Below are 26,117 nucleotides of genomic sequence, written 5' to 3'. Positions count from 1 at the left end.
ATTTAGAGTTCTGGTAGTTCCTAGTGTGATCTTAAGCAGGCTAAACTACTGTAACACCTTGCCGTTGGGAGCCCCAGAATAGCTGCTCAATTGGCTTCACAAAGCCTCTTTTGCCCTGAAGTTTCACCCTTTGTTTACCTTTCAACGCAACCAGAGCCATTTAGTTGATGCAACCTCTGGTAGAAACCTCACAGAATGGTAAAACCATTAAGGGATTCTTGGAGCAATTTTTTTTTTCAATATAATTTTATTATGTTGTGTTACTCTTTCAGGCACAACTTTTGTCAGAATCCAAAGATATCCATGAATAATCCCGCTTTCTCGCTCCTCACCAACCAGGATCATGTGAGCTAGAAAGGGGTGTGAATATGGTGCATAAAGGGGGCCAGACCTGGTAATAAAATAAGATTTGGAGACAGAAATACTGAAAACAAAGGATAATAATCAACAAATTAATATTTAGGAAAACAATTAGCATCCTACCCAAATCCAGCAGTAGAGCCAGCTACGGGCTACAGCAATTTGTGATTCGTCCCTAGCCATAGGGCGAAAAATGGTGGATTCTTTGAGTACTAAGAATCATGAGACCACCCAGCACACGACTGTCTGCTCTGTTCAACTGTACTTTCTTTTCCCAGATGCAATATGTCTTAAAGAATGCCACTTATTGCATGTATCCTGTGCCATAGGAAGTCAAGCGCCTTTCAATCATGAGGGCCCGGAGTGTCTCTTCGGATGGGCCAGAATTTGTTAAATGGGAGTTGAAGGCACAGCTGAAAATTAAAGCATAAAACTAGTTTTTTTCTAGAAGTTTAACTAGGATGCTCTCCTTAGCATGGAATTGGTTTTATCACCAGAATAATTTTCATAAGCATCACGTGTTTCAATGTTAACAATGCTGTCCTTTGGTGAAAGGAGTTAATTAGTGTGACCATGATTAGCAGAGGCAGTCTGAACTTCCTAACCAGGTCTGTGAAAATCCCACTAGGGTTGCCCTCATAATGTGATATGTTGAGTTTTGCATAATAGTCCATTCTTGCAAGTAATCTACCTTTAAGAATGTAAAATGTACGCAGTACGAAGGGCTACTGAAATAATTTGACTCTGTGTTTTTTACAGTCATTAAGTTTTCGACAGGAAATACATATTCCAGTTGCTTTTGGCAGGGAGGATATGTTGCCTAGTGGTTAAGTTGGGAAACTGCTCACCTATTGTGCCAAGCCCTCCATGCCTCACATAGCAGCAGTTGTGCGCCTACAGCTCTGGAGGCGGGCCTGCTGAATATCAGTCACCTACTGAGGCAACCGAGTGGAACTTTGTCTGTTCCTCTCATTGCTCAGATTTACATTTCCACCGCTGAGTAAGGAGTGGGAAAATATATCTTTATTCCTTACTCAGTTAGCAAATTAATAGTAAGGTACACATCTTTAATGCAGACAGGGAAAATTTCTGGTTGAAGCCTCCACTGTGTCTTCCCTTGAAGCAGCCTTCTGCTAGGTTAGATCTGCAACCTGGAAATTATAACTGGGTGAAGTTAGGGTGCATTGGAATCTACACCTACTGCATCCAGAACATTTCACAGAAGCTCAAACTCCAGAAACTAGAAACACTGAGTATTTATTCTGCCAGCTCCACGGTGTAACAAATATACAAAAGATGGCATTTAATTTTACTAGCACATTTTAGAGCAGAAACTAAGGTATTATCAGTACAATGTTTTTGATTCCCGAATACCATATCAGAACAAGAAAACAAAAATTCAAGAGAACAATTCTGTTTAAGTTAAATTCCACTTAACTAGAATAAAATCTGCATCTTTAGTACTAAGAACAGTTTAAAACCAAGATCTAAATTCCAATTAAGGAAGTTCAGAATTGGGCATTACCACTATTCAGTGGCATACAAGACAGTTTACAGGGTTGTGCTAGACTGTATTTTGAAAGTACCAATTTTGCATAAATTTTATGTGGATTCTGTTGGCTCTATGGTAGGATTTGCCTATTTCAGTAACTTCTGAGTGGACAAAACATATACCCAGGCTACAAACAAAGTAAAACTATTTCCTGAATTCTGTACACATTTGCTATGAATGGATTGGAAATATGTCTCCCTCTTTGACTGTCCAAAAGGCTTCTTGAAAATACGAGGTTCTTGTTTTTTTCATTTTGTAGTCTGTTTTTCCATATGTACAAACCTATCAGTAGAGACAGATGTACAGGTTTTTCCCTCAGCCTTTTGGGTACACAGATATGTATAGGATTGCTCAACTGATGGAAGTTTCCAAAGAAATGTAAGAGGAAAGATCACGCTAGAAAATACTTGCAAAATAACCATAGTCGTAAATCACTTCATTGATAACAAAGGGTTAACCTAGGACAACTAACTAACATAACAAAATAGTATTTGTTTCTGATTCTACAAACCTTAGTGTTAGCCCTCGCCCACCTGGCTGATAAAATAGGTACATTGCAGAACTGGCATCATTATGTCAGTGCATAACGTAGTAACCGTTCCATCATGCCTCTCTCACACATATACGGCCTCATTACGAATTTGGTGGACGGTTTAGACCGTTCGCCGAACTTCAGACGGAGAGGTTGCCTCCATACTGGCTACCTCCCCGCCAGGCCCATTAAGAGTTTCCCGCTAGATCAGCGGGCGGAAACCTGAGTTTTCGCCCGCTGGCCTAGTGGGAAACAGTCTACAGCATTGTCTCCGGCTCATAAAAGAGCCGGCGGCAATGCTGTAGGATGCAGGGTGCACCAGCACCCTCGCAATGTTCACTGTTTGCAAAGCAGACAGTGAACATTGCGTGGGTGCTGGCCTGGAGGGCCCCTGTTGCCATTTTCCACCAGCCTTTTCATGGCGGTGCTACCACCACGAAATGGCTGGCGGCGAATGAGGTCGTAATCCCCAGGGCAGCGCTGCTTGCAACGCTGCCCTGGTGGATTAGGACTGCCGGGATCCCTGATCCTGGCAGAGTTGGCGGACCCACCGCAGCCCGAAAGCCATGGTTGTAATGTGGCAACCGGACCACCTCATTGGCGTCTGTCTGACCGCCACCGCGAGTCTGGCGGTCTAGTGACCGCCAGACTTGTAATGGGGGCCACAGTCCATCTGTCTATAAATTACGGTTTGAGCGAAGCAGGTATACTGCCACTGATTTGCAATGTATATATTGAAGTTGGAAAGCAGCCCCTTCACACAAAAGTCTGAAGCCATTTAGGTGGGATGGGAGTTCTATGTCTCATGTTAGGCCCTTAAATTACAGCAGCAATAGGTAGGCTCTGTCAGGGCTCCATCCTCGCTGTAACTGCCCCTAGCTTCCATACATAGCAACATTCTATTACCTCACTTACTCTCAATATTCCAGGCAGCAGATCAGGCAAATAGGGAATGGGCACACACAGTATCTACATCCCCCCCCATTCTTACACACAACAAAGAGCCATTCACTTGCATATAAAGTACAAGGCAAGACAATTACAATCACTCAATCTCCAACATGTGTAGCTTACACATTCACCCAACAAAAACCTGTTATTCTCACCAACACAGACACACAAAGGGCAGTCACAGAAACTCTGCAATAAGTCAAACATGAGGCTTCTCACACATGCAAAACAAAGAAACGAAACAACAACTCGGTTGTGGCTATTGCACAACAGTCCAAGACATGCAAGTGTTGCAACCTCCTCGAACAGGAGGGCTTACTATCACATCTGCACACTCAATGATGTCTAACAACATTTATGAATGTAGGAGATGTAGTCACGGATACCTAGACACACAGCAGCCAGGGCATGGAGCCCAACAGCTTCCTTGTGTAAACAGTTTACCTATCATCCTTAAGTCTACACATTCAAAGCACACAAAAAAACATAAATGGAAAGTTTGATCAACATCAGCCGAACTCAAAATTCCTTTGACCAGATTGCAACACAAAATCTGCCATCACAACTACACTTATGCACAATGTCCCCAGTTTAGGAAAGTACTGTCTTTTTACCATGGTTAACCTCATTTTCTGGCTGATGTCAGTGTGCTTGACTGTGTTCACTGGGATCCTGCTCACCAGGACCCCAGTGTTTATGCTCTCTCTTCTCTAAATTCTGTTTCATACTGGTAACCGAGTATCTCACACAAAATTGGCATATTGGTGCCCCCTTATAAGTCCCTAGTATATGGTATCTAGGTACCCAGGGCATTGGAGATCCAGGGGATCCCTATGGGCTGCAGCACATCTTTTGCCACCCATAGGGAGCCCATGCAAAGGCTTCTACAGGACTGCCATTGCAGCTTGTATGAAAAGGTGCATGCACCCTTTCACTGTCATTTACACCCACCAGGTCCCTTATAAGTCACCCCTATAGCAGGCCCTCGAGCCCTGAGGCCAGGGTGCAGAGTACCTGTGTGTGAGGGCACTCCTGCACTAGCAGAGGTACCCCCATGGCCTCCAGGACCATTTCCCAGACTTTGTGAGTGCGGGGAGGCCATTTTACGCATGTACTGGACGTAGGTCAATACCTATGTCCAGCTACATAATGATAACTCAGAATATGGTCATGTTTGGTGTCAAACATGTTGGAATCATACCCCAATGCTAATGCCAGCATTGGTTGTATGAATCCATGCTCTCGGGGGGCTCCTTAGAGGACCCCCAGTATGCCATTTCAGCCTTCTGAGGTTTTCCAGGCCGCCCCAGCTGCTGCCACCTCTCTGACAGGTTTCTGCCCTCCTGTTGCTTGGGAAGCTGAAGCCCAGGAGGACAAAGGATTTCCTTTGGGAGAGGTGTGTTACACCCTCTCCCTTTAGAAATAAATGTTACAGGCTTAGGAGGGGTAGCCTCCCCAAGCCACAGGAACTGCTTTGAAGGGCACATTTGGTGCCCTCCTTGCATAATCCAGTGTACACCGGTTCAGGGACCTCTAGTCCCTGCTCTGGTGCGAAACTGGACAAAGGAAAGGGGTGATGCTCAGAGCTCCTCCAGAGGACCCCTGGGTTTTGCCAGCTTGGATTCCAAGTTTGCAGGGATCTCTGGGAGCATCTGAGTGGCCAGTGCCAGCAGGTGACGTCAGAGCCCTCCCATGATAGGTGCTTATCCATTTAGCTGACCAATCCCCTTTTCAGGGCTATTTAGCGTTTTTCCTTTGAGTGGTTCTTCAGATTCGGATTGCAAGACTCCAGCAGGAATCCTCTGCATCCTTTACTTCACCTTCTTACTGAAGAAACTGCATCTGGACCCGCCAAGAACTCTACAAACTGTAACAAAGAAGCAAAGATGACTTCTGCAACATTGTATCTAACACCTAACACGAAAATTAATCTGATTCACCCTGGACTACTTCTTCAAAGAACATATCAACCAGAAAACAGACAGTTCGGTGTCAGCTTCTCATGCTAAAAACGTTAACCCCTTCCTTTCCAAATCAGACTTGAGAAGATCATCATCACAAGCCTTTGCCCTCTCTCTCCTGGATAGACACAACACACTACTCTATGGCCTCCATAACTCCAGATTGGCACCAAAAGACACTGTACGTGCTTGTGCTTCGTTTCATTAAAGGCCTAAAGAAATTCAACTGTCACCGCTACCATACAAGAACTACACCCCTACTCCCATCTAGGCCCAAATTGTCTTCACGAGCAGTTGCATCACTTACACAGCTGTCAAAAATAGCACCTCTGTATACCAAGCCAGGAAACAAGCAATTACGGGGGACATCATCATACAAGTAGCAAAGAAATCTCCATACTGGAGATGCGTAAATGCAGGAAAGAAACTATTTGTAGGTAGATTTTCTTTGTCTATGCTCTCAGGCTTTGCAATAGCATCACCAACAACATCAGAACTGGTCACACACTCCAAGTAATAAATAAAAGTTGCACCTGTTCACAAACCCCTTTGACCTCGCCTGTTGGGTGCTAACAATTTCTATTCCTCTCTGTAAAGCTGAATTGTATGCAGGACACCCTATGGCTCTTGTTACTCCAGAACTATATTTATGCTACATATCTGTACATAAATAGTACAACTCTAAATTTTTAGAATCTGCCTAAGTTATAAATAATTCATGATAGGAGGGATGGCCTGAAGAAAGGCATACCCTCTCCCCCCCATTGACTGAGTACCAGATACTCTCACTGAAAACAGGGTCCATGTTTTTCTGTAGAACGTTCTGCAAAACCTAACACTTTTGTTTTACTTCTCTTACCCGGGTATGGGTGTGTAGTCAGTGGGTCCAAATACCCAGTTGCCTCCTGCTCAGGAGTGTTGAAATGTCAGAAATGTATAGAAGTGCATAGATGCTGAGAGCTCACCTGACTCTAAGGCAGAAAGATATCTCCTTATGGTTACAACTGAAGATGCTCTCAATGTTTGCACTAAGGGAGCCGTCTTCAAATGCCGACTAAAAAACTACAAGATTTAATTTAAACATAAAAATAGCTCAGATATGCAACTCCTAAAGACGCTGTGGAGTTGCATTTAAGACTGTTGGGGTTCTGAATATAAAATGTATGCAAATAGGTGAAAGAATGGATGAGAGGGAGTTGACACTTATGCATGATGGTTCTTGTGTATGCATAAGGGAAAGACATTCATATATCAGGAGCAAGTATAAAGTAGATCAATGTAGGGAATACAGTTAGGAATATTCAGTTTGGATGAGGGAGTGTTTGTCGTAGGGAGAGCTCAAAAGGTGTACTGAGAGTGTATTTGAATGGCAGACTATTAATAAGGGGGTCATTCCTAGAGTAAGGAGGGTCATAATTTTTCTTCAGTAAAGGACACAGAAGCAATAGATTGCTTATGATGGCTGCATGTGGGGGCTTGGCCGGCAGCTAATGGAGTAGGCAGCACCAGGAGAGGCTCCGGTGTGCAAAGCCCTATTCAGCACCATCCTGGCATCCTAACGAGACTAGGAAACACTAGTGTCCTATTGCAGGGCCAGGAGAGTGCCATGTGTGGCTGCCAAAACGAGCATTACAAATGCGGGGAAGGAGATCCAGCTGGCGGGCTGTGGCCGCAGACCTAAAATGGCAGCCGTGACATTGTTGTAGCGGAGCGGCCCTGACCTTGCGGTGAAGTCGGCCATCAGAGGTGCCAACTGGGCGGTTGCGTACCTCCCTACTGATCCCAAGGACAAACGGTGTAAACTGGGGGTCTTGGGCTCCCCCCCCCATACCTCTCCACTCCCTGAGGAGTGCTGCAGCAATGGTTGAGGAGGTCCTGACCAGAGGCAGAGGTAGTGAGGCAGGGCGAGACACGGAGGCCTGGGTGGCTGGACTCATGGGCTCGCTGAGCTGGATGATGAGTGCGGGTTACCGGATGGGGGTCACAGGGCGCGCTCGGCGGTATGGCTCCTGCTGCAGGTACTAACAAGGTTCCCTGGGGCTTAATCTCCACCAGCCACTCCCATAAGTGCAGCAGGTGCGTCAGTAGCACTACAGAGATCAGTGAGGCCGTCTGACCAGTCTTTGGTGCAGGGCCCTGCTGGAGAGACTTCTCATATCATGGACTGGTTCGCACATGCAGGGAGATGAACACAGAACTGGGTGGACTTACCACGCCCTGATTGGCTTCATACCTGCCCAGCGCTGGGCACTGCTGGGAAGAATGACCACTCCAAGGCCCAACTGACTAGTCTAGCACCAGAGGGTGTACGAATGAATATGGAGAATGGTGATCGAGTCTGAGTAGAGGTCGGCCAGTGGGTGCACTTGAGTGAAGCCAAACGGGGTAGCACCTAACTAACACTATTTCTTGTGGAGGTGGCCCCCTTCTTCGAGGGAGTGCAGGATCCTATGGGTGCTAGACCGATGGGCCAGATTGCGGCTGCTCAGTGAAAGTTGGCATGAGCCAGCGTTGGAAGCTGGTACGTCCAACGGCTGCACTCTGGGGTGTTTGGCTCATCTGCCTGGCAGAAGGCCGGTGCCCTTCGCTTATAACTGGGATCTACTTAGCACACACTGTCACAGGTGTGGAGCGACCGTATGAAAACCCTATATTTTTGATTACTCGCGCCTTTAGCTGCCAAGCAGTGACAGAAGAAACCCAGAATTGTGAATCCTCATGCTGATGGAAAATTGGCCCAGAGAGCTGGGGTATTTCTCTGCCAGACTGCTCCCTAACCATCTCCCTCTCCCACATCCTCATGGGGAAGAGTACACACCAAAGATACCAAGACATGGGAGGCACCATACCAGAGGAGGCAGGGGGGCTCCTTGAGTAAAGATGGGGGTGGAACTTGCACTCAGGGCGACCTGTGGGTCCCACCCTACAGGACAATCTGCAGGCTTTTAGAGCCTCCTACGAGGCACTGGAGACGAAGACAGACTCTGGGCACTGACTTAGGAATCCTCAGGATCAACCGCCTACGTCTGGCAGAAAGGGTCACAGCAACTGAATAGAACTGGCTGAAGTACCCCCAACACTGACTGCAGTGAACGCACAGCTTGCCACCATGGAATCAAAGATTAGAACTCTAGAAGCCTGAGCAGAAGATGCAGAAAATAAATCTAAACACAACAATATACGTGTGGTAGGGCTCCCTGAGAGGGCGGAAGGGAACAACATGGTGTTCTACCTGGAGATATGACTCTGCGATGAGTTAGCCCCAGAGGGTCTGTCAATGTTTTTCCTGCTAGAGCACACCCACTGGGGGCCTGTACGACCTCCTTCCCCTGGGGCGCCACCGCACCCAGTTGTGGCCCATTTACTGTACTACAAGGACCGCACCCATGTCCTACTACAGGCTCGGCTGCGAGATGAACTAGTGATTGTGAACAGTATGATTATGATATTTTCTGATTTCTTACAGGAGGTCCAATGCTCTGTCTACTTCGAGGGAAAGAAGAAGTTACAACACTTGGGAATCTCATAATCAATGCTGTTTTCAGTACACCCAAGAATGGTGACACAGGAGGGCTCCAGGTTCTTCCAGAACCCACAAGAGCTCTGGAGTGGGACTGATCAACAACCATGGATCGGACCTTGCAGGGAGCCTAGAAAACGACCAGTATTGCGCAGACCAAGATCCCGTCGAAGGTGAGCATCGCGAAACTCAGTGGCCCTATCTAGATCAGAGATACAACATGAGCGGCAGAAGGTGGGAGCGGCGGTGGCCTCTCTGAGTCGCACTGGATCTGGACCGCCATTGCCACACTGAGGTGAGGCACAGCAGGGCTCGGACTTGATCAAAGTCTTGTGTATCGGAAGAGTCAAGTATAGACTTCCCTGACGTAACTCCCGGAACAGCTGACAAAATCATTTGAAATGTCCGCTTTCTTTGCTAATTCATAAACTTCTGCAAACATCACTCATAGAAGCTGGGCGGACGCTCTCACCTCTGGGGTGAAACTCCTCCCCAGAGTGACTCCCGGGTACTCCTGAGAGAACTACTTAATCGGTTGAAAGTTTGGATGGGGGAAAGAATATTCTTGTCCTGGGTAATAGGAGTTGGGGATATGGTTGTTTGGTTGTTGTGGCGTGGCCTAGATGGCAACCGGGCCATACACCTGAAAGCGGAGTTCTGTGTGAGCCCTACTATTATCCTGCAGGTATCGGCGACATCCGCCCTGCATGTGCTTGTCATATATTCCCATCGACCAAGACACAAGTTTTTTGCCTTGCATTGCACTACACGAAGGGATCCCATGTTGCCGGAGACCACTCAGGAAGCTGGGCGTCGCAGGAAGGAGTGCTGGGGGCCGGAGCTGCACAGTGCATGAAGAACTTCGTGGAAGGATGCCAACAAGCCTTGGCAACTGCAAAACACGCAGTGCACGGGGTACTATCTTGCGTGGGGAGGCAAGCTCTTACCTCCACCAAAGTTGGATAGTAGGACATCAGGACCGTCGGGACCACTTCAGTCCACCACCCATGATGCTGGATCCAACACTTCGTCTGGAGAGGGGACCGAAGCCACCGGTCGTCACTGCAGAGGGGTGCCTGCTGAAGTAGGGAAGTGACTCCTTCACTTCAAGGGAGATTCCTTCGTTCTTCTGGTGCAGGCTGAAGGCAGGCAGTGCTCGGAGGATGCATGACCTGGAAACAGTTGCTGGCAGGAGCTGAGGATTTAATGTTGCAGAAGTCGTCTTTGCTTCTTTGTTGCAGTTTGTGGAGTTCCTGGAGGGTCAAGATGCCGTTTCTTCGGTAAGAAGGTGAAGTAAAGGATGCAGAGGATTCCTGCTGGAGTCTTGCAATCCAAATCTGAAGAACAGCCCAAGAGAGAGACCCTATAGCCCTGAATGGGGGATTGGTCAGCTACACCGGTCAGCACCTATGGGGAGGGCTCTGACGTCACCTGCTGGCAATGGCCACTCAGATGCTCCCAGAGTTCCCTGCCAACTTGCAATCCAAGATCGCAAAGCCCAGGGACCCTCTGGAGGAGCTCGGAGCACCACCCTTGGGGTGGTGATGGACAGGAGAGTGGTTACTCCCCTTTCCTTCATCCAGTTTCATGCCAGAGCAGGGTCCCTGAACCGGTGTAGACTGGATTATCGAAGGATGGCACCATCTGTGCCCTTCAAAGCATTTCCAGAGGCTCTGGGAGGTTACCCCTCCCAAGCCTGTAATACCTATTTCCAAAAGGAGAGGGTGAAACACCCCTCTTCCAAAGGAAATCCTTTGGTCTGCCTTCCTGGGCTCGAGCTGCTTGAGCAACAGGAGGGCAGAAACCTGTCTATGCGGTGGCAGCAGCTGGAGCTGCCTGGAAGACCTCAGAAGGCCGTAATGGCAGTACTGGGGGTCCTCTAAGGAGCACCCTGAGTGCATGGAATAATACAACCAATGCTTGCAAAAGCCTTGAGGTATGATTCCAACATTACTGATACCAAACATGGCCATATTCAGAGTTACCATTATGAAGCTGGACATAGGTGGTGACCTATGTCCAGTGCACACGTAAAATGACATCCCCACACTCACAAAGTCCGGGAAAATGGTCCTGGAGGCCGTGGGGGCACCTCTGCTAGTGCAGGGGTGCCCTCACACACACAGGTACTCTGCACGCAGCCTTCAGTGCTAGAAGGCCTGCAGTAAGGGTGACTTATAAGTGACCTGGTGCAGTGCAAATGGCAGTGAAAGGGTGCATGCACCATTTCACACAGTCTGCAATGGTAGTCCTGTAGAAGCCTTTGCATGGGCTCCTTATGGGTGGCAAAAGGAATGCTGCAGCCCATAGGGACCCCCTGGAGCCCCAATGCCCTGGGTGCCTAGGTACCATATACTAGGGACTTATAAGGGGTGACCAGTATGGCAATTTTGGGTGAAATACTGGGTTGCCACTATGCAGTGCCAACATTTAGAGGAGAGAGAGCATAATCACTGGGTTGCTGGTTAGCAGGATCCCAGTGAACACAGTCAAACACACTGACATCAGGCAGAAAACGGGGGTAACATGCCAAAAAGAGGGTACTTTTCCTACATAGTGCTTTCTCACACAAGTTTTGGGCCGTAGGGCTGTTTCGCACTTCTACACCACACTGCGACAAAGTAAGCAGCCCTGGAACAGGATAAATGAGTTCCCTGCAATGCACGGCTGAAATATACATATTTCAATTATGTTCACCAGACCTATCTTACCCCGCACCGCTTGAGTACAGTGTTTCTAGGGACACGCTTTAGTTGCACCTGACGTGGTCTTTTACAGGTGACCTTTATTCATATGGTTTGGGAGTTCACTCCATTGCTCCGTGCCTGAACCCAGGTGATGGAATTGATATCCTTGATTATAGAGGTCCGGATCCCCCCCGACTCCACTCACCTGCCTCTTAGGGGTGTTAACCTGAACTAAAACACAATAAATATGATCTGAAATTTGTTGATCTGGTGACAGTCATCTATAAATGTCTGATTGCTATGAACTGGAAAGCATCCCAACCCCCCACCATTGATCTGTGGCTTTGCAAGAGTCACAAATGGGCACTGGCGGAAGCAGAGGACATGACACAGGATCGGAGAGCTCGTGGAGAAACAACTGTGGCTATAGCATGGGACATGTACATCCTTCGGTTGTTTGATTAACTACACCCCACACAAGACCTATGATGACACCTGGCAGCTCGCTCAGCACTTGTATTGGCTGTCCCCGCTACCTTAACTTGACAAACCATGGTACTCAGATATGTTTTGTTCTCTGCCTCAGATATATATGACCATATGCCTACAGGTACTTGCTACATGTATAAAGACTGTGTGTCGCATCTGGGGTTCCTCCCTCACCCGCCCCAACCCCAACTCCACATCCGCCCTCGCGCCTGATGGAAACTGGGCACACTGGCCATACACCACTACCCAGATGATTTCTTACTTTTCTTTTTCTCTTCTCTGTTACTCGGTTATTACATGGTTTACATAATGTTAATTTCCTCTGTTATGTTGCATGACTCTTGGCTTCTCCTGCGATTGCTTGGATACATTCCATGCGCAACTACCCTGTTGGGTATATAGTGTTCCAATGTATCTTAATTCACTAGCTTGGTTATATTTGGCTGGGAAGTTCAGCTGCAATCATTGTTATTTTCTCTTATTCTACTGTAAATGTTTCAGTGCCTATGTGTCATACTTTTATGTATGTCAAATGCAGACGTTGTAAATGCTTATAAAGATATTTTTTTTTAAATAGTTGTTTGGTTGTTATTTTTGGACCTAATGTGTCAAGGACTAGCACAATGCCTGTTTAAACTAGAAGTAGGGTCCTTGTCTGCAGGGGACAGGAATGAAGCTGATGAGGGGAGTGGGAAGAAGTCACCAGATTTCCAGGAATATTCGGGGAATGCACTCCAGGTCCAAACATTATAAGGTATTATTTAAAGAGAAGGGGGATTCACATAGCTCTCTTGCAGGAGAAGCATCTCACGGCCGAGAAGGTGGGGTGGCCCTGCAGCATAGATGAAGAGGACAGGCCTACTATGTAACGTATTCGGCTTTCGCCAGGTTGGTACTAGTATGGTTTTGAGCGGGTGTTCCTTTCCCGCACTTTAGGGATGTTCTGAACCCTGAGGGCAGATACCTGGCGGTAGCAGGTAGACTCACTGGCCAGGATGTAGCCACAGTGAATATTTATGGACCCAATATAAAACACAGTGACTTCAATGCAGGCTTGTCAGCCTCGCTGGCCACCTTCCTAACTCACTCCACTGTTATTTCAGGAGACTTTAATTGTGTGGCGGACCCCTCCGTGGATCCCTCACCCCCCCCCCTCTGCAGCACTCCGTGACATATCGGAACCGGCTCGCGCCTTTGTGGAGGGGCGGAGGAGATGTGGACTCTTGGGCTCCTGGAGACAAAGAAACCCCCAGGCCTGTGTTTACTTCTTTTTTTCAATCATGCATGTTTTACATATACGTCTTGAAACATTCCTATGTACACCTGATGTCCACAACATAGAATAATTACCCCGCACCATCTCTGAGCATAACCCGGAACTGTTGTAGTGGAAGAGACCATCTTTCAGAATCCCCACCTGGAGACTAAAGCCTGAATCCCTAGAGGATCAGCTGTTCAGGGAGGTGATAAGGGAAAGGACAGGGCAATGTTTTGTTGATAATACTGGTACGGCCTCGACCCCCCCACCCCACCCCCCAAGTGGATTGGGACATGTTCACAACAGTAATCAGGGGTCAATGCCTGGCTGAATTAATAGGAGTCCAGGACACACTGATAAGAGAGATCATTGTCTCAGTGCAAGAGTTAAGTGAGGTAGAATAACAAAAACTGGGGTGCCCGGAGCTGCAACAGACTTAAGTTGACTCAAAGGAAAAAGTGGCAACACACATTGAGACACTGAGGTGTTTTTACTATAGGGCCTACAGGGAGAGAGTACATACAGAGCGTGATCGCACAGGGCTCTTGCTGGCCTGGCTTACAAAGAGTACGTTCAGTTATAGTAGAAGTGGCTTACAGTGAGGGTGCCAGCCTATACACCCAAACTGACATCAACTGCTGACTCTTTGGTTACTACTGCAAACTATACAGCAGCACTATCGCACAGGATGAGGGAGCTCTCCAGGCATTCCTCACATTGATACCTCTCCTGCAGACAACTGAGGAGGAGGCAGAGGCACTGGGGTGGGACATTACAGGCTATTACAGCCTCCTGCGAGGCATCGGAGATGAAGATAGGAACTCTGGAAGTCAAAGGGCCAATTAAAGGGCTCTCTAGGGGAAAAATACCGGGATCCAATGGGTTTACGGTGGAGTTCTAGGACACGTATGCTGGAGAACTGGCCCCTAAGCGAGTCAACTTCTATAAGGCTGCCAAGGACTCAGAAGTCTGCCGTAAACGACTAGCGGAGCACTAGTGGTTCCCCTCCTTAAGCCAGGAAAACCCACAACTGATTGTAAGGCCTATTGGCCGTTGTCAATGTTAAACACTGACTACAAGATTTTAAGTAAAATCTTAGCTACCAGGCTTCTCCCGCTGATGACAAAATTGTTACACCCAGATCAGGCAGGACTCATTCCGCTTTAAATGTGAGGAGACTGTTTACGTTAATAGAGACCTCCACCTATGATATCGAGAAGGTGAATGTTCTGGCTATTGACATTGAAAAGGCATTTGACAGCCTGGAATGAGGCTTCATATAAAGTGTTAATATGCACACGCAACTGGGAAGAAGCTTTGTATCCTGGACTAGGCTATTATATGTGGACCCAACTGCCAAAGTTCGTATAGGCCAGACTATATCCGATAGCTACACAGTGGACTGTGGGATGAGACGTGGTAGCCTCCTCTTGTCTTTGCTCTTTGCACTGGCCAGGGAACCCCTAGCCAGCCTCGCCAGGACAGGTACCCGTTATAAGGGAGTGCAGATGGGAACTACTCTCCAACGCATAGCATTATATGCAGATAATATCCTAATCTTTCTTAATGACACAGATGGAGACCTCACAAGGGCCAAGGGCATGCTAGAGGAATTTGGGTCTCTGTCGCCCTAAAGGTCAACTGGCAGAAACCCAGGACGTTCCCCACCAAGAAGGACAGAGGTGCACCAGAAGGCCTGGGAGATCTTCACTGGGAACCCCATTGCTTGCCATATTTGGGGGTCAACATTTTTCATGCCCTGACTGATCAATTATATGGTAATTCAGACCTAGCAGTGAGGAAACTGAAGACGCATATTGACTTTTGGAAGACACTACCTTTATCGGTAGTGGGCCGCGTGGTGCTGCTGTAAGTGGTGGCACTCCTCCATCTTTTATACTTTTTTGGGACGCTCCCCCTCTGGGTCCCTGTGATGCTGTTCCGAGAAGTGAACTCGCTGATCATTGCTTTCCTTTGGGAAACGGGCCACAGGAGAGTGGCTCTGTCCACCTTATAACACCTGACGACGCAGGGAGGTCTAGCTGTCCCTGATTTCGAGGCATACTACTTAGCGGCTCAGCTACAATGGTATACACAATGGCTGGTGGGCAGATAAACTCAGAGGAAAGCGATGGATACCTTTGTCCCTGACCTAGATGAACTTAACAGTCTTCTTGAGAACAGGTAATCCATTGACAGAAGGGACTAGAGAGTTGGGTTTGGTGCTTTCAGAAGACACATACTTAGGTTCCTTACTAGCTGGACTTGCCAATGAAGATGCTAATGGTCTTCCCCCATGGGGGACAATGGGGAGGAGTGAACAAGGGGGTGACTGCAGGAGCTGAAAAGATGGGCGATCTGTTCCAGAAGGCACTGCTCCTCCCGTTCGAAGAGTTTCACATGGACTTTGACCTACCACAGGGCCGCTTCTTGCTTCACCAGGCGATAACGACTACCTTCCACAAACATTGGAAGTCGGGCTCTACCGAGCCGCTGCATCCTGGATGCTGTCAATACCTGGCACTCTCTTCAGTTACCAATAAGGCATTTACGTGCTCATAACAAGCACTGAGAGAAGACACACTACAGTCTCTTGAGAACCTGAGGGCCTGCCGGGAAGAGGAACTAGAAAGTCCTATATCTGAGAAGGACTGTGAAACTATTCTGGAAAGAGTCCCCAAAGTGTCTAGGACTGCAAGGTTTAAATTGATTAAGTTTTACATGCTCCACAGGGCTTACCTCACCCCCTATCAATAAATATTTCAATGCGACAGATGCCGCTTGTCCCAGATGTGGCACAGTGGGCGCAGAGCTCCTACACATGTTGTGGTCCTTCCTCTTGCTGCACACATTTTGAGCGGAGGCAAGTCAGGCAGTTTCCAATGTCATTGAGAGGGAAGTCCCCAGTACTCGGGGGCATTGCTTGTTACATTGGATCCTGCATGTCTCAAAAAACAATGTTACTAGCAGGTTTTAGGACCTACTGTTGCTGCTAGCAAAACATGAATTCACACGACACTGGAAGACCCCGGGGGGACCACGGAAGTCAACTTGGCACAGGGAGTTGGAGAGATATGCGCGGTATAAGGGGCGGTACTACTGCAGGAGGCACGACATGAAATAGGAACTATGGAACTGTCCTGGATCTGGTTGGTGCTTGTTGATGGCTTGAAAGACCCGGAACCTTTGTCACTGGGGGCCCACTTGGGCAGCCGGCTTCCTAGCAGGGAGCTCGTTGGGGGGCCACTTACCCTCTCCTAGAACTCCGAAGACATGCTTGCTACAAGGGAGCACACTAGACAGGGGAACTCCTGAAATTTGCACCCAGAGACAGGCTACTAGAGCAAAAGGCTTTGAAGTTTTCATACTGTGCACAGCCTAGCTCCGACTCATATGTAGCGTGGGATGGGAGGGGGGGGATTAAGGTGAGTGCTTGATGATGACATTGCCTGAATATACTACCTGTTATTAATGCATTCACAATCTTTGCAGTGACGACTCAAAGCAGACTACGCTGCTACTGTACTTTAACATGTTATGAAACCTAATCAAATCTGTTTACAACAAACAAATCATGGCTGCAAGCGTGCCGATATGCAGCAACTTTGTAATAAATTACGAACTGTGATGACATTTCCAATGTTGCTCAGGCGTCCAAGGCAAGCCAGTGGAAAGAAAGGTTCTCAAATAAGCAATTTGTTCTCTATTTACATATTACAACATCCAAATTCTGACGAAATCAAACACATGCAATAATGAGTACATGTTTCACAGAAACACGTTACAACATGGGCTATAAGCCAAGGACTGGATGCAACTCAGTTTAGTCAATAATGCGTGATTACTGTGGAATCCTTCAAGCTTTCACCTGTCAATCTCTCATAGAATACATCAGCGCTCTAATCAGAGTCAGAAGTCACCAATTTGCTCACAACACCCAGCATTCCCAGACGATTTCTACCATCAATCATATCCACTGACTCAGTGAATACCTCTTCCACAAGGAAGCCTAGATACTGACAGCATTCCTGATATTAAAGCCGACCAACTCTGATAAGCCATCACTAGACACAAAGAGTTCAAGAAATTCTTCTTCATCAGCCCAACCCTGATCAAACTGTGGTACCCACACACTTCGGCCAGGAATCCAGCATAAATCAACCCTAGTCTTTCCTGGTCAATTGTTGATTGAGATCAACGACACTATATGGTTATAGATATAATAATGTAAATAAGCTTACTGCTAGCTTTGAAACACAAACACTTGAAATTCATTCATAACACAGGCACCGATTTCACATTTTTTACATTTTACTAGGAGTACATCAGGCAGGTTCATAAAAGTTAAGTCCACATACATTTTGCCCTTGTGGGTTGGTTCGCTTAGGGGCTTTCCCAAGGTTTAGCACCAGGTTTGATATGTCCTATGCTAAACTAGTGGGAAAATATGCTTATGTTTAGTAAAATGTGGCAATCATGAAAGGATTCTTGCAGTTTACAGGAGCCCCTCATTTGGCCCAGCAGTATCCTCAACCTCATGCTGTATCACTTAAAAAGTAGTACCCGATCAGCCTAATAATATTGACACCTCTGGAGATCCACGTGAAAAGATGGAGTTACATAAAAATTTAATTCAAGCATAGGAAATTTAAAACAATAAACAAAAAACAGGAAACAATCTTTCTCTACAAAAGGTGCCAGAATATGAAATAACATCTCTCAGGAATCTAGGTTTAGAAGACCCCTATTACAGGTAAACAAAAAAAAAAAAAACAAAAAAAAAAAAAAAAAAAAAAGGAGTTAAAACTCCATTGTTTAAGGAACCAGATCATCACATTTTGATGCTCTCAGGCCAATATGCCGACAATACAATACCCCACCAACCTTTCCTCGTACGTGATTTTGAATCAATTCCCAGCCTGGCTCCTTGTAAAGTACTCTGATGCTTTTTATCTAGAACATCACTACAAATACCACATATATACAACATTGCAGCTTTCTAATGAAATTCTTCTTTTATTTTCGGTGTTAAGAAACCAACGATAGTGTATTTGTAGACAATGATTCACTCAGTCTAACAGACTTAACAGGCCAAGGTGCGGACAACATAAAACAGTGTCAATTTTCTTGGCACTGCCCACAGCCTACTGATATGGGAACAACTATAGTGAGCTTCAATCTATCGTGTCTACTCTGGATTTCACCAAGGTAGAAATTCGGTCTATTCATGACAAAAAAGTGGTTCAAAGATTCGCAAAGCAGTTGAGACAGTAAATTAAACATCAGTCACTTCTACAGAAAAACAGACATTTCACAAGAGATTGTGTCAAAATAAGGTATGTCTTTTAGCAAATAAGTGTGAAATGTGTGTCACAACTTGACAATGTTAACAAAACGACATTACCATCTCCCACAATATTTATTGGTGTGGTCTCGACAGTTACAAAATGCAGCAACCTACTTACGGACCAATCGTATAGCAAGGACCATGTCCTTGCAATTAAACCCTACGTTCAGTCAAGTGAAGAAATTGTAATAAACAATATATGGTTTCAGCTTTTCAGGATTTTTTGAAAATGTACAGGAATAAGATCCTTTCATATATTAGCATATAGAGTTCAAATTCTACACCTTTCACTTTCTTCAAGACATATTTCTATTCATAATGAAAACCAAGCATGGATACGTCTGGAGGATCATGGGCCTAAACAAAACTGTATTTCCTGAACACCACCTCCAACAAATTATTCACACAGAGAACATCTTTCTTCCTTTACTGTCAGCCCAGCACTCATCTTAGTGTCCAATCCACTTGCATGAGTGGCCATGCCTTCTGGTGAGCATGCTCTTTAGAAGTAAACTCAACTTAATAAAAGCCAATGTAGTTCTATTGTACTGTGATTACCTGTGAAGTCAACAAAGAGATGTTCATGCAGTTACCACTAAGGTAAAAAGACTCCAGTTTTGCTAGACTCTCCCTTCTCCCAAATGAGCCAGCTAAATGTTTAACATCGTGTGTACAGCAAACTTAACTGTCTGTTATCCTGTGATTAGATTCGGTCATTATTGGCTAACTCAATGAAGCTCTTCTCAAAAGAATTGAAGACAAGTCTGACCTGCTGCGTTCAACTCAACTGAGCTTGCTATCCTATTGGCGGACAAGCGAATTAGCAGAATAGAGAGCATCCATATCTCAGCACTGTAGTTTCTTACCTTCCAAAAACTTCAAAATGATTGCTCAGTATCTCATGCTTTACACTATTAATGTGCACCACAAATGTCAACAGTGGAAGCTGCTAGTGGCACACTGGTACCAAGAAAGACAACCAGATATAAAGAAAAATCAAATGCTGGCTTACAAGCATCCACCTGCTCTCTCCTCCCCCCAAAGAAGCCATAACTGGCTTTCAATAAAATGGGGAATTAGGGGCGCAATCCTGGCATTGATTTATATATTATCCAGCAGCAGCTGAGCTCCATGTACCTTATGAATAAAATTTAAAAAAATAAAAAAACTATCATTAGATGCATGTTATCCTCATGTGAGATGCTGTAACAAGATGGCTCACCAAGACCATCCCAACAGTGTAATCTTCTCAGCAGTAGATGGTCTAAGCAACCAATGAAGGTGAAGGCAGCGTCACAGGCAGGAGACATTTACACTTGGATTTTCCCGGCTACAATAAAAAGGCAAATTCACAACCGAAGTATGCAATCTTCAGCCTCGTCCATACCAGAGCTACATGGGCATTACAAACTGGCCTTTGGACTTGATACTAGAAACTAGTGTTAAGCCTTTGGCTACCATATTTATCTAAATAAAAACAAGGACACCTTTAAATAATTCATTGATTTCTGCAATGACAGTGCATTAGCATTTCTATGTAAACAAGTTCACTGGAACGCCCAAAAGTGTTCCAAGTGTGTTGCGTGAGCTCCAAAATCGCAAGCACAAAGACAAAGGAGAACAAGCATTTGCAATGCAACAGGTCTCGCATTTCTCCGAGTTAGAGTTATTAGCAGTTGTAAACTCCCAACCGGACTTTTTTTGCCTCATTAAATGGTAAAAAAAAGATCACGCTCACGCTGCTACAGTTCACTCGCAGTGAAACCTATCAGCAAAAGTGCAATTATCCACGTAACCGGCAAAAGTGCAATTAACAATGTAACAGAGTCGATGTCATGCAAAGCGCTTGACTTCTGTCAAGCGACAGCACGCTGCGAAAAAGAGAAAAAGTAGTCCACAAACCGGACGGAAAACAGCGAGCCTCGTATGTTTTCAGTAATTGGTCACTGCACTCGAGGAGGGCTAATCACCGGAAAAGGCATGACGTATGCATGCCTTCCACTAATGAAAACAAGCAGATTTTAAAAGGCAAGCCCACGAACCAATGAAAGACACTGACATGGACTGGGCTCTGAGCCCTTTTTTAACTACTACAGTATCTTGCAAGCGATACGCATGTGCAAGCGCATGCAGCGCAGGCTCGACCCTAAATGCTGCAAGAGGGCAAGAAGCAGGGCAGACACTTTTACCTACTGAGCCTGAGGGAGGACATGATGCTGAGACGTGTACTTACATTATTGCCCCATAAAGCTCTTCTTCCTCAGGCTTTATGATGCTGAGGGTTTCAAATTTACACCTACACTCTATGTTTTTTGTTTTTAAATACGTCAATTAGCATTAGAATGTAAATCAAATTAGCCAATTGTCTTACACATGAAAGTCAGGACCTTAATATTAAATTGATGCCAAAAATTGATAAGATGATTAGCCTAAGAAGGTATATCTGATTTCACATAAAGGAAACTCAAAAACATTATGTAAGGGAAACTATGGAGATCAGTGAGTTTTACCTATACAGAATGAAACACGGTTACGCATATCAGGTAAAGTTTTTAAAAGCAACATTCACCCTCCAACAGTCTGCAGTAGAAACGTCATAGAGAGTAGTTAGCAAGCTAGAGACCGGGAGAGTAAAACCTTTGTTCGGTGCATACAGGGGCTTGCTTTGAGTCAGTATGTAAAGTAGTAGTTTCAGAATATATGCTGCAACTTATAAAAAGTTTTCACCTCTAAAGAACAAGGGCAATTTGCCAATTCTACCAGTGAAATATGCGACCTCAGTGAAATCATTTTAGAAGTTGGCCCTTTCTGACCGCTTTGGCGGAACGTTCACAGCTACAGCAGAACCATTCAAGAGATGTACATGACTTTCTTGATCCCTCATTGGTGGTACCTCCAGGTCTTACCCTGCCAAATTTCTTTAACCTCGAGAAAAGTTTTCACGTTTTTTTTTTTTTCCAAAGGTAACACTGACTAGGCCTAGCCACCAGCGGCAGTCAAATGTGATTCCTTATTAAAAGAGATTGAACAATCAACGATATACCATGTGAATGGTGTTCTGCTAATCTACATTTGTTACATTTCTCTAACTTTATAAGCTCCACCCACAGAGCCCTGAACTCAGCATACTAGAACATTGTCAACAATGTCCCGTCTGTAAAAAGTAGTGAGCAGTGATCACAACAGCAAGATCTGAAAGGGGTGCTTCCTATCGCTTTTATGTAAGAATATAACTGGCTTACTCTTAAAGGCCTAGTACAAATGCTGCTCTGTTAATGGACCTTAGCGAATGCTGCAACAACAAACATATAAATGGATACTGCACATATTCAATGCTGCCCTAATATTAAAGGGAACATGGCTAATCTCCTCCTCAATACCAGAAGTTAAAAGGCCAGTGCCAGTATTGTTCTTTGAGACTGACATGTATACACCAAGCATTAGCAAAACCAATAGGCCTCACCTTTAGGACACAGTCTTTGCCAATGATTTTTGGTAAGATGCTGGGCAGCATGGCCGAAAGAGAAAAAGGTGCAATGACACAGGTGCACCAGCCACATTACTTTCTAGGCATGCACAGCTACAAAATGATATAGGCAATGTTTTATTTTAGTTTATCAAACAATAAATGAAAAAAAATTAACATTATGTAGCGCAAAACAACTTTTTGTTGTTTCAGTTTGCTCGCTGGTTATAAATATCCCCCACCCTCCATAATAATAACAGTAAAAAAGAGAGTGTGGGAGACAATAGAGGAGCAGAGGGTGAAGCTATGGGGAGTGGGCAGGGGAAGTAAAAAGCAGCACAGTGGCCATAAAGAAGAATACGAGGAAGAGAGCTAGAAACTCTCATGACGTGCTTAGGTAAAAAGGAAAATATTAGTTCCCTAAAAGTAAGCAGTGGAAGGCCAGAAACAGCGACTCAAAGAGACAGTAAACAGACTACGCTCCAGGGAGGGACAAACACAAGGTGAACAAGGACAAGTATCTAGAATAAGAAGCAAGCAAATTAGAGTGACAATCAGCCAAACCAATGGTAAGAAGCTTGGTTGGCTGCAAGCCCACAATAAAGGGTTGATTATGACTTCGGTGGAGGGAAAAGCCCATCCGTTGGAAGTCCTGACGGGCAGGTTGCCGCTAGTGCGGCTGCCTCCCCATGAGTCCCCCATTATGAGTGTCCTGCTGGGTCAGCAGGCGGAAACAGAGTTTCCACCCACTAGCTCAGCGGGAAACAGCCTACAGCTTTGTCTCTGGCTCATAATGGAGCCGGCAGCAATGCTGTAGTGCACAGGGTGCACCCGCACCCAATGCGATGTTCACTGGGTGCAAAGCAGACAGTGAACATCGCGACCGGGCTGGCCAGGGGGGGGCCTTCAACTGCCCATGCCAAGTGCATGGGCAGTGCTGGGGCCCCCTGTACCCCATCTCCGCCATTCTTTTCATGACTGTGTTACTGCCATGAAACGGCTGGCAGAGAAAGGAGTCGTAATCCCTAGGGCAGCGGATTAGGACCGCCAGTCCGTCCTGTGGAGGAAAACTGTTGGTGCTGGCGGTCGGACTGCCACATTGGCGGCAGTCCGACTGCCACCGCCCGCCAGGGTCATAATCAGGGCCTAAGTCTTTTGCAACCTGACTGCTTACGCTGTCTGGTAGGCTCAACCTAAAAAAGATGCAATCTTCTGCTCATGGATGACACTTACCAAGGCATTAAATGTACTTTCCTTCAAAACTAATATTTTAATTGAAAATAATAACTCTAAGGTGTGGATCCTAACATTTAAACAATCCACACCTGCACTTTATTTGGAGACAAAAGATTAAATGTGCTTTGCTTCCGTATCATAGCCACCAAGATGCTCCATATTATATGTGATAGTTCAATGTTGTTTTCTTTTTGGTCAAAAGCATTTTGTTTTCTAGTATTCACAGTCTAGCTTTTCCAAAGATAATGATGAGTTTACGAGACTCAGCATGCAATACACTGCTAGTACTAGATGAAAAGCATTTAAGTCTGAACTAACATGAACGATAACAGATCACTTGACAGACTGATTTGTGCATTTGAGGTGTATTGCATAACACTAACATTTATCCTCTTGGACACTTCAGAGCACAAGGGATTAAAGAGTTGTGCAAAAATTATTTAATGAATGGATAATGTGTTTGTAAAATATATTCTCCTGTTGACTGCTGTTTCTATGAAGTTACCTGAACTTAGACGGGTAAAATTAATTTTCTTGCAATAATCTAGACCAGGCTTCTCCAACTCGTAGCTTGTGCGCTACCGGTAGCTCACTGGATCCCTGCAAGTAGCTCTCCTGCACGCATACCAGCCTACTACATTTTGAGCTTTTGCTCTGTTGAATTAATATACGTATCAGAGAATTGAAAAGCATGTAGTCTGGATGAAATCATATGCTCATAAAGTGATGTTTCAAGAAAAATGGATTTCCTAAATGTATTTAAAGCTGATATTTGCATGATAATTCAAGCAGTGTTGGGGAGACTTATTACAAATACTATTAACTTGCTGCCAGGAGCATTGCAGCTGTGGCTGTCAAGTGTAACTTATGAAGACTCATTCCAAATTGATAAAGACTGTTTTTACATTACTGCTTGCAAATCTACTGGATGCAGTGAGGTAGCCCCTACCAGTAAGCTTGCTTGGTGTGCCCATTAATGTAATGTAATGTAATCGTGACTGAGCTGGGCACTATTTCACCACTAACAGTAGTAGTTTGGGATGATTTTCATTGAACGTAAGCAGCTCTTAGTACAGAAAAGATTGGTGACCGCCTGATCTATACTAAGAATTAGAAAAGAGCACCAAATACAATGTGGGGGTACCGTAACGTCCACATACTACACACTCTCCTTTAGAAGGCTTTGAGGTGGGATTTCACTGCAGAATCAGGGCCAGTGGGGAACCTGTGTCTCATATCACCTCCACATTGAAGGGGTGGATGAGTGTGACATTGAAACAACTGAAAATGACTTTTAGGCACAGCGTATCACCCTTAGAATATCATGCCCCGTCCATCCTCTCCATACCAACTTCCTACTGACCCTCCAGTGGCTCTTGCAGAGCTGTCATGGGCCAGGGGAGTGTAAAGCATCCTGCCTCCCAGGATCACCTACCTTGGCGTTGTCAGTCTGATTGCAGTTGTCCCCATTGCAGTAATACATGCTGCTAAGGTAGAGAGGCTGCTGCTCGCAACAGCTGGTGTTCCACCCTTCTCTCCCAGGCCACACCGAGAGCCCACATCCGAGCATGGGAAGAGAAATAGGACCAGGCTCCAGCGCGGCTATCAGCAGCCGCTAACCGGGCAGACATCTTGGAATGTCAAAGGTTCATTATTATTTCAGTGGATGTCGGGGAGAAAACCCACACAGGAGTGGATATTTAATTTCATAATTTATTATCTAACAAAAAAAAAGCTTCTCTGTGAAGTCATTTTATGGAAAAAAAACAATCTGTGATCGAAGACAAAAAATTGATTAAAATATGTTTATTACATGTATCATATTTTGAAATATTGGGAACGCATCTTAGTCTATCCTATACTGCAGTGCCCATGAGAACCTCTTGCTTCAGAGTGACTGACGGTTGACAGACATGAAAACGGCTAGTGCCACCTATTGCAGGGTGTGTTCTGATGCTTCTTTCCTTCCCCCTTCGAAGCCCCGCCCCCGGAATGTACATAATAATAATAAAAAAATAATAATAAACAATACAACCAGCGAGTGGGCATGTGTCGAATACTTGACAAGCACTGGAGAGACTGGGGGACGTTGATGAGAACAGCTAGGGGCACGTGTCTTGTTAGATGGTGTAGTATTAAAGCGTATCAAGAACAGTGTGTTAACTGTTGAAGAATGTTAACTACAAGTATGTAGAAAATAGCCGAGATAAATATTAGTACTATATGCAGCACCGAATTATTATTAAAGCTGAAGTAAAACTAAGCACTTTTTTAGCATCACAATGAATTACAAAGGAAAGTAAATATATATTTTCATTTTGAAAGACTTCGAAGCTGCACGTAGCCAAACAATTATTTGTTACGATATTTAGCACTGTACTGGGGCAAAGCAGCGCTCCTTTTCAAGATGAGCGTCGAGCCACGTGAATAGAAAGAGAAAAGGGACAACAAAAGCCAGAGTTGCACATCAAGCAAGCTAACATAGAGAGGGTGAGCTTTTTAGAAGTGCTACAAAATAAATATTTTCAGATAGTATATTATAATTACAACAATCATAAAATACATGCTATCTAAGGGAAAATATATCCGTACAAAAATATTGATTTTTTATTTTTACAATTGTTGTAGAGATATTATAAAATACTGGTTACTGTTTGATTTCTGCCAAGATCTAACGTCTTTTCGGGGCAAACACATGGAACTGTGGAACAGGAGTGAACAGTTTTTCACAGTATTATAGTGATGTTCCCGTTTAATC

At 45.3% G+C, this 26,117-nt stretch overlaps 1 protein-coding gene across 3 annotated transcripts in view; it reads right to left on the bottom strand.

The window, feature by feature from the left end:
* APIP (APAF1 interacting protein) overlaps positions 1–24,945 on the bottom strand; it is a 159,721-nt gene extending 134,776 nt beyond the window's left edge. For 2 of the 3 annotated variants that reach the window (XM_069221840.1, XM_069221842.1), the window contains exon 1: positions 24,795–24,936. In XM_069221840.1, the coding sequence (XP_069077941.1) occupies positions 24,795–24,929 (135 nt within the window). In that variant the 5' untranslated portion in view covers positions 24,930–24,936. Of the gene's footprint in view, positions 1–24,794 lie in introns of all 3 variants that reach the window. The other variant, XM_069221844.1, reaches the window with a different exon arrangement.
* Between the last annotated feature and the right edge of the window lie 1,172 nt (positions 24,946–26,117).

Source organism: Pleurodeles waltl, chromosome 3_1 (assembly GCF_031143425.1).
Source record: "Pleurodeles waltl isolate 20211129_DDA chromosome 3_1, aPleWal1.hap1.20221129, whole genome shotgun sequence".
Taxonomy (NCBI): domain Eukaryota; kingdom Metazoa; phylum Chordata; class Amphibia; order Caudata; family Salamandridae; genus Pleurodeles; species Pleurodeles waltl.
The sequence above is the reverse complement of the archived record's forward strand: the minus strand, read 5'-3'. Positions and strand labels throughout refer to the sequence as shown.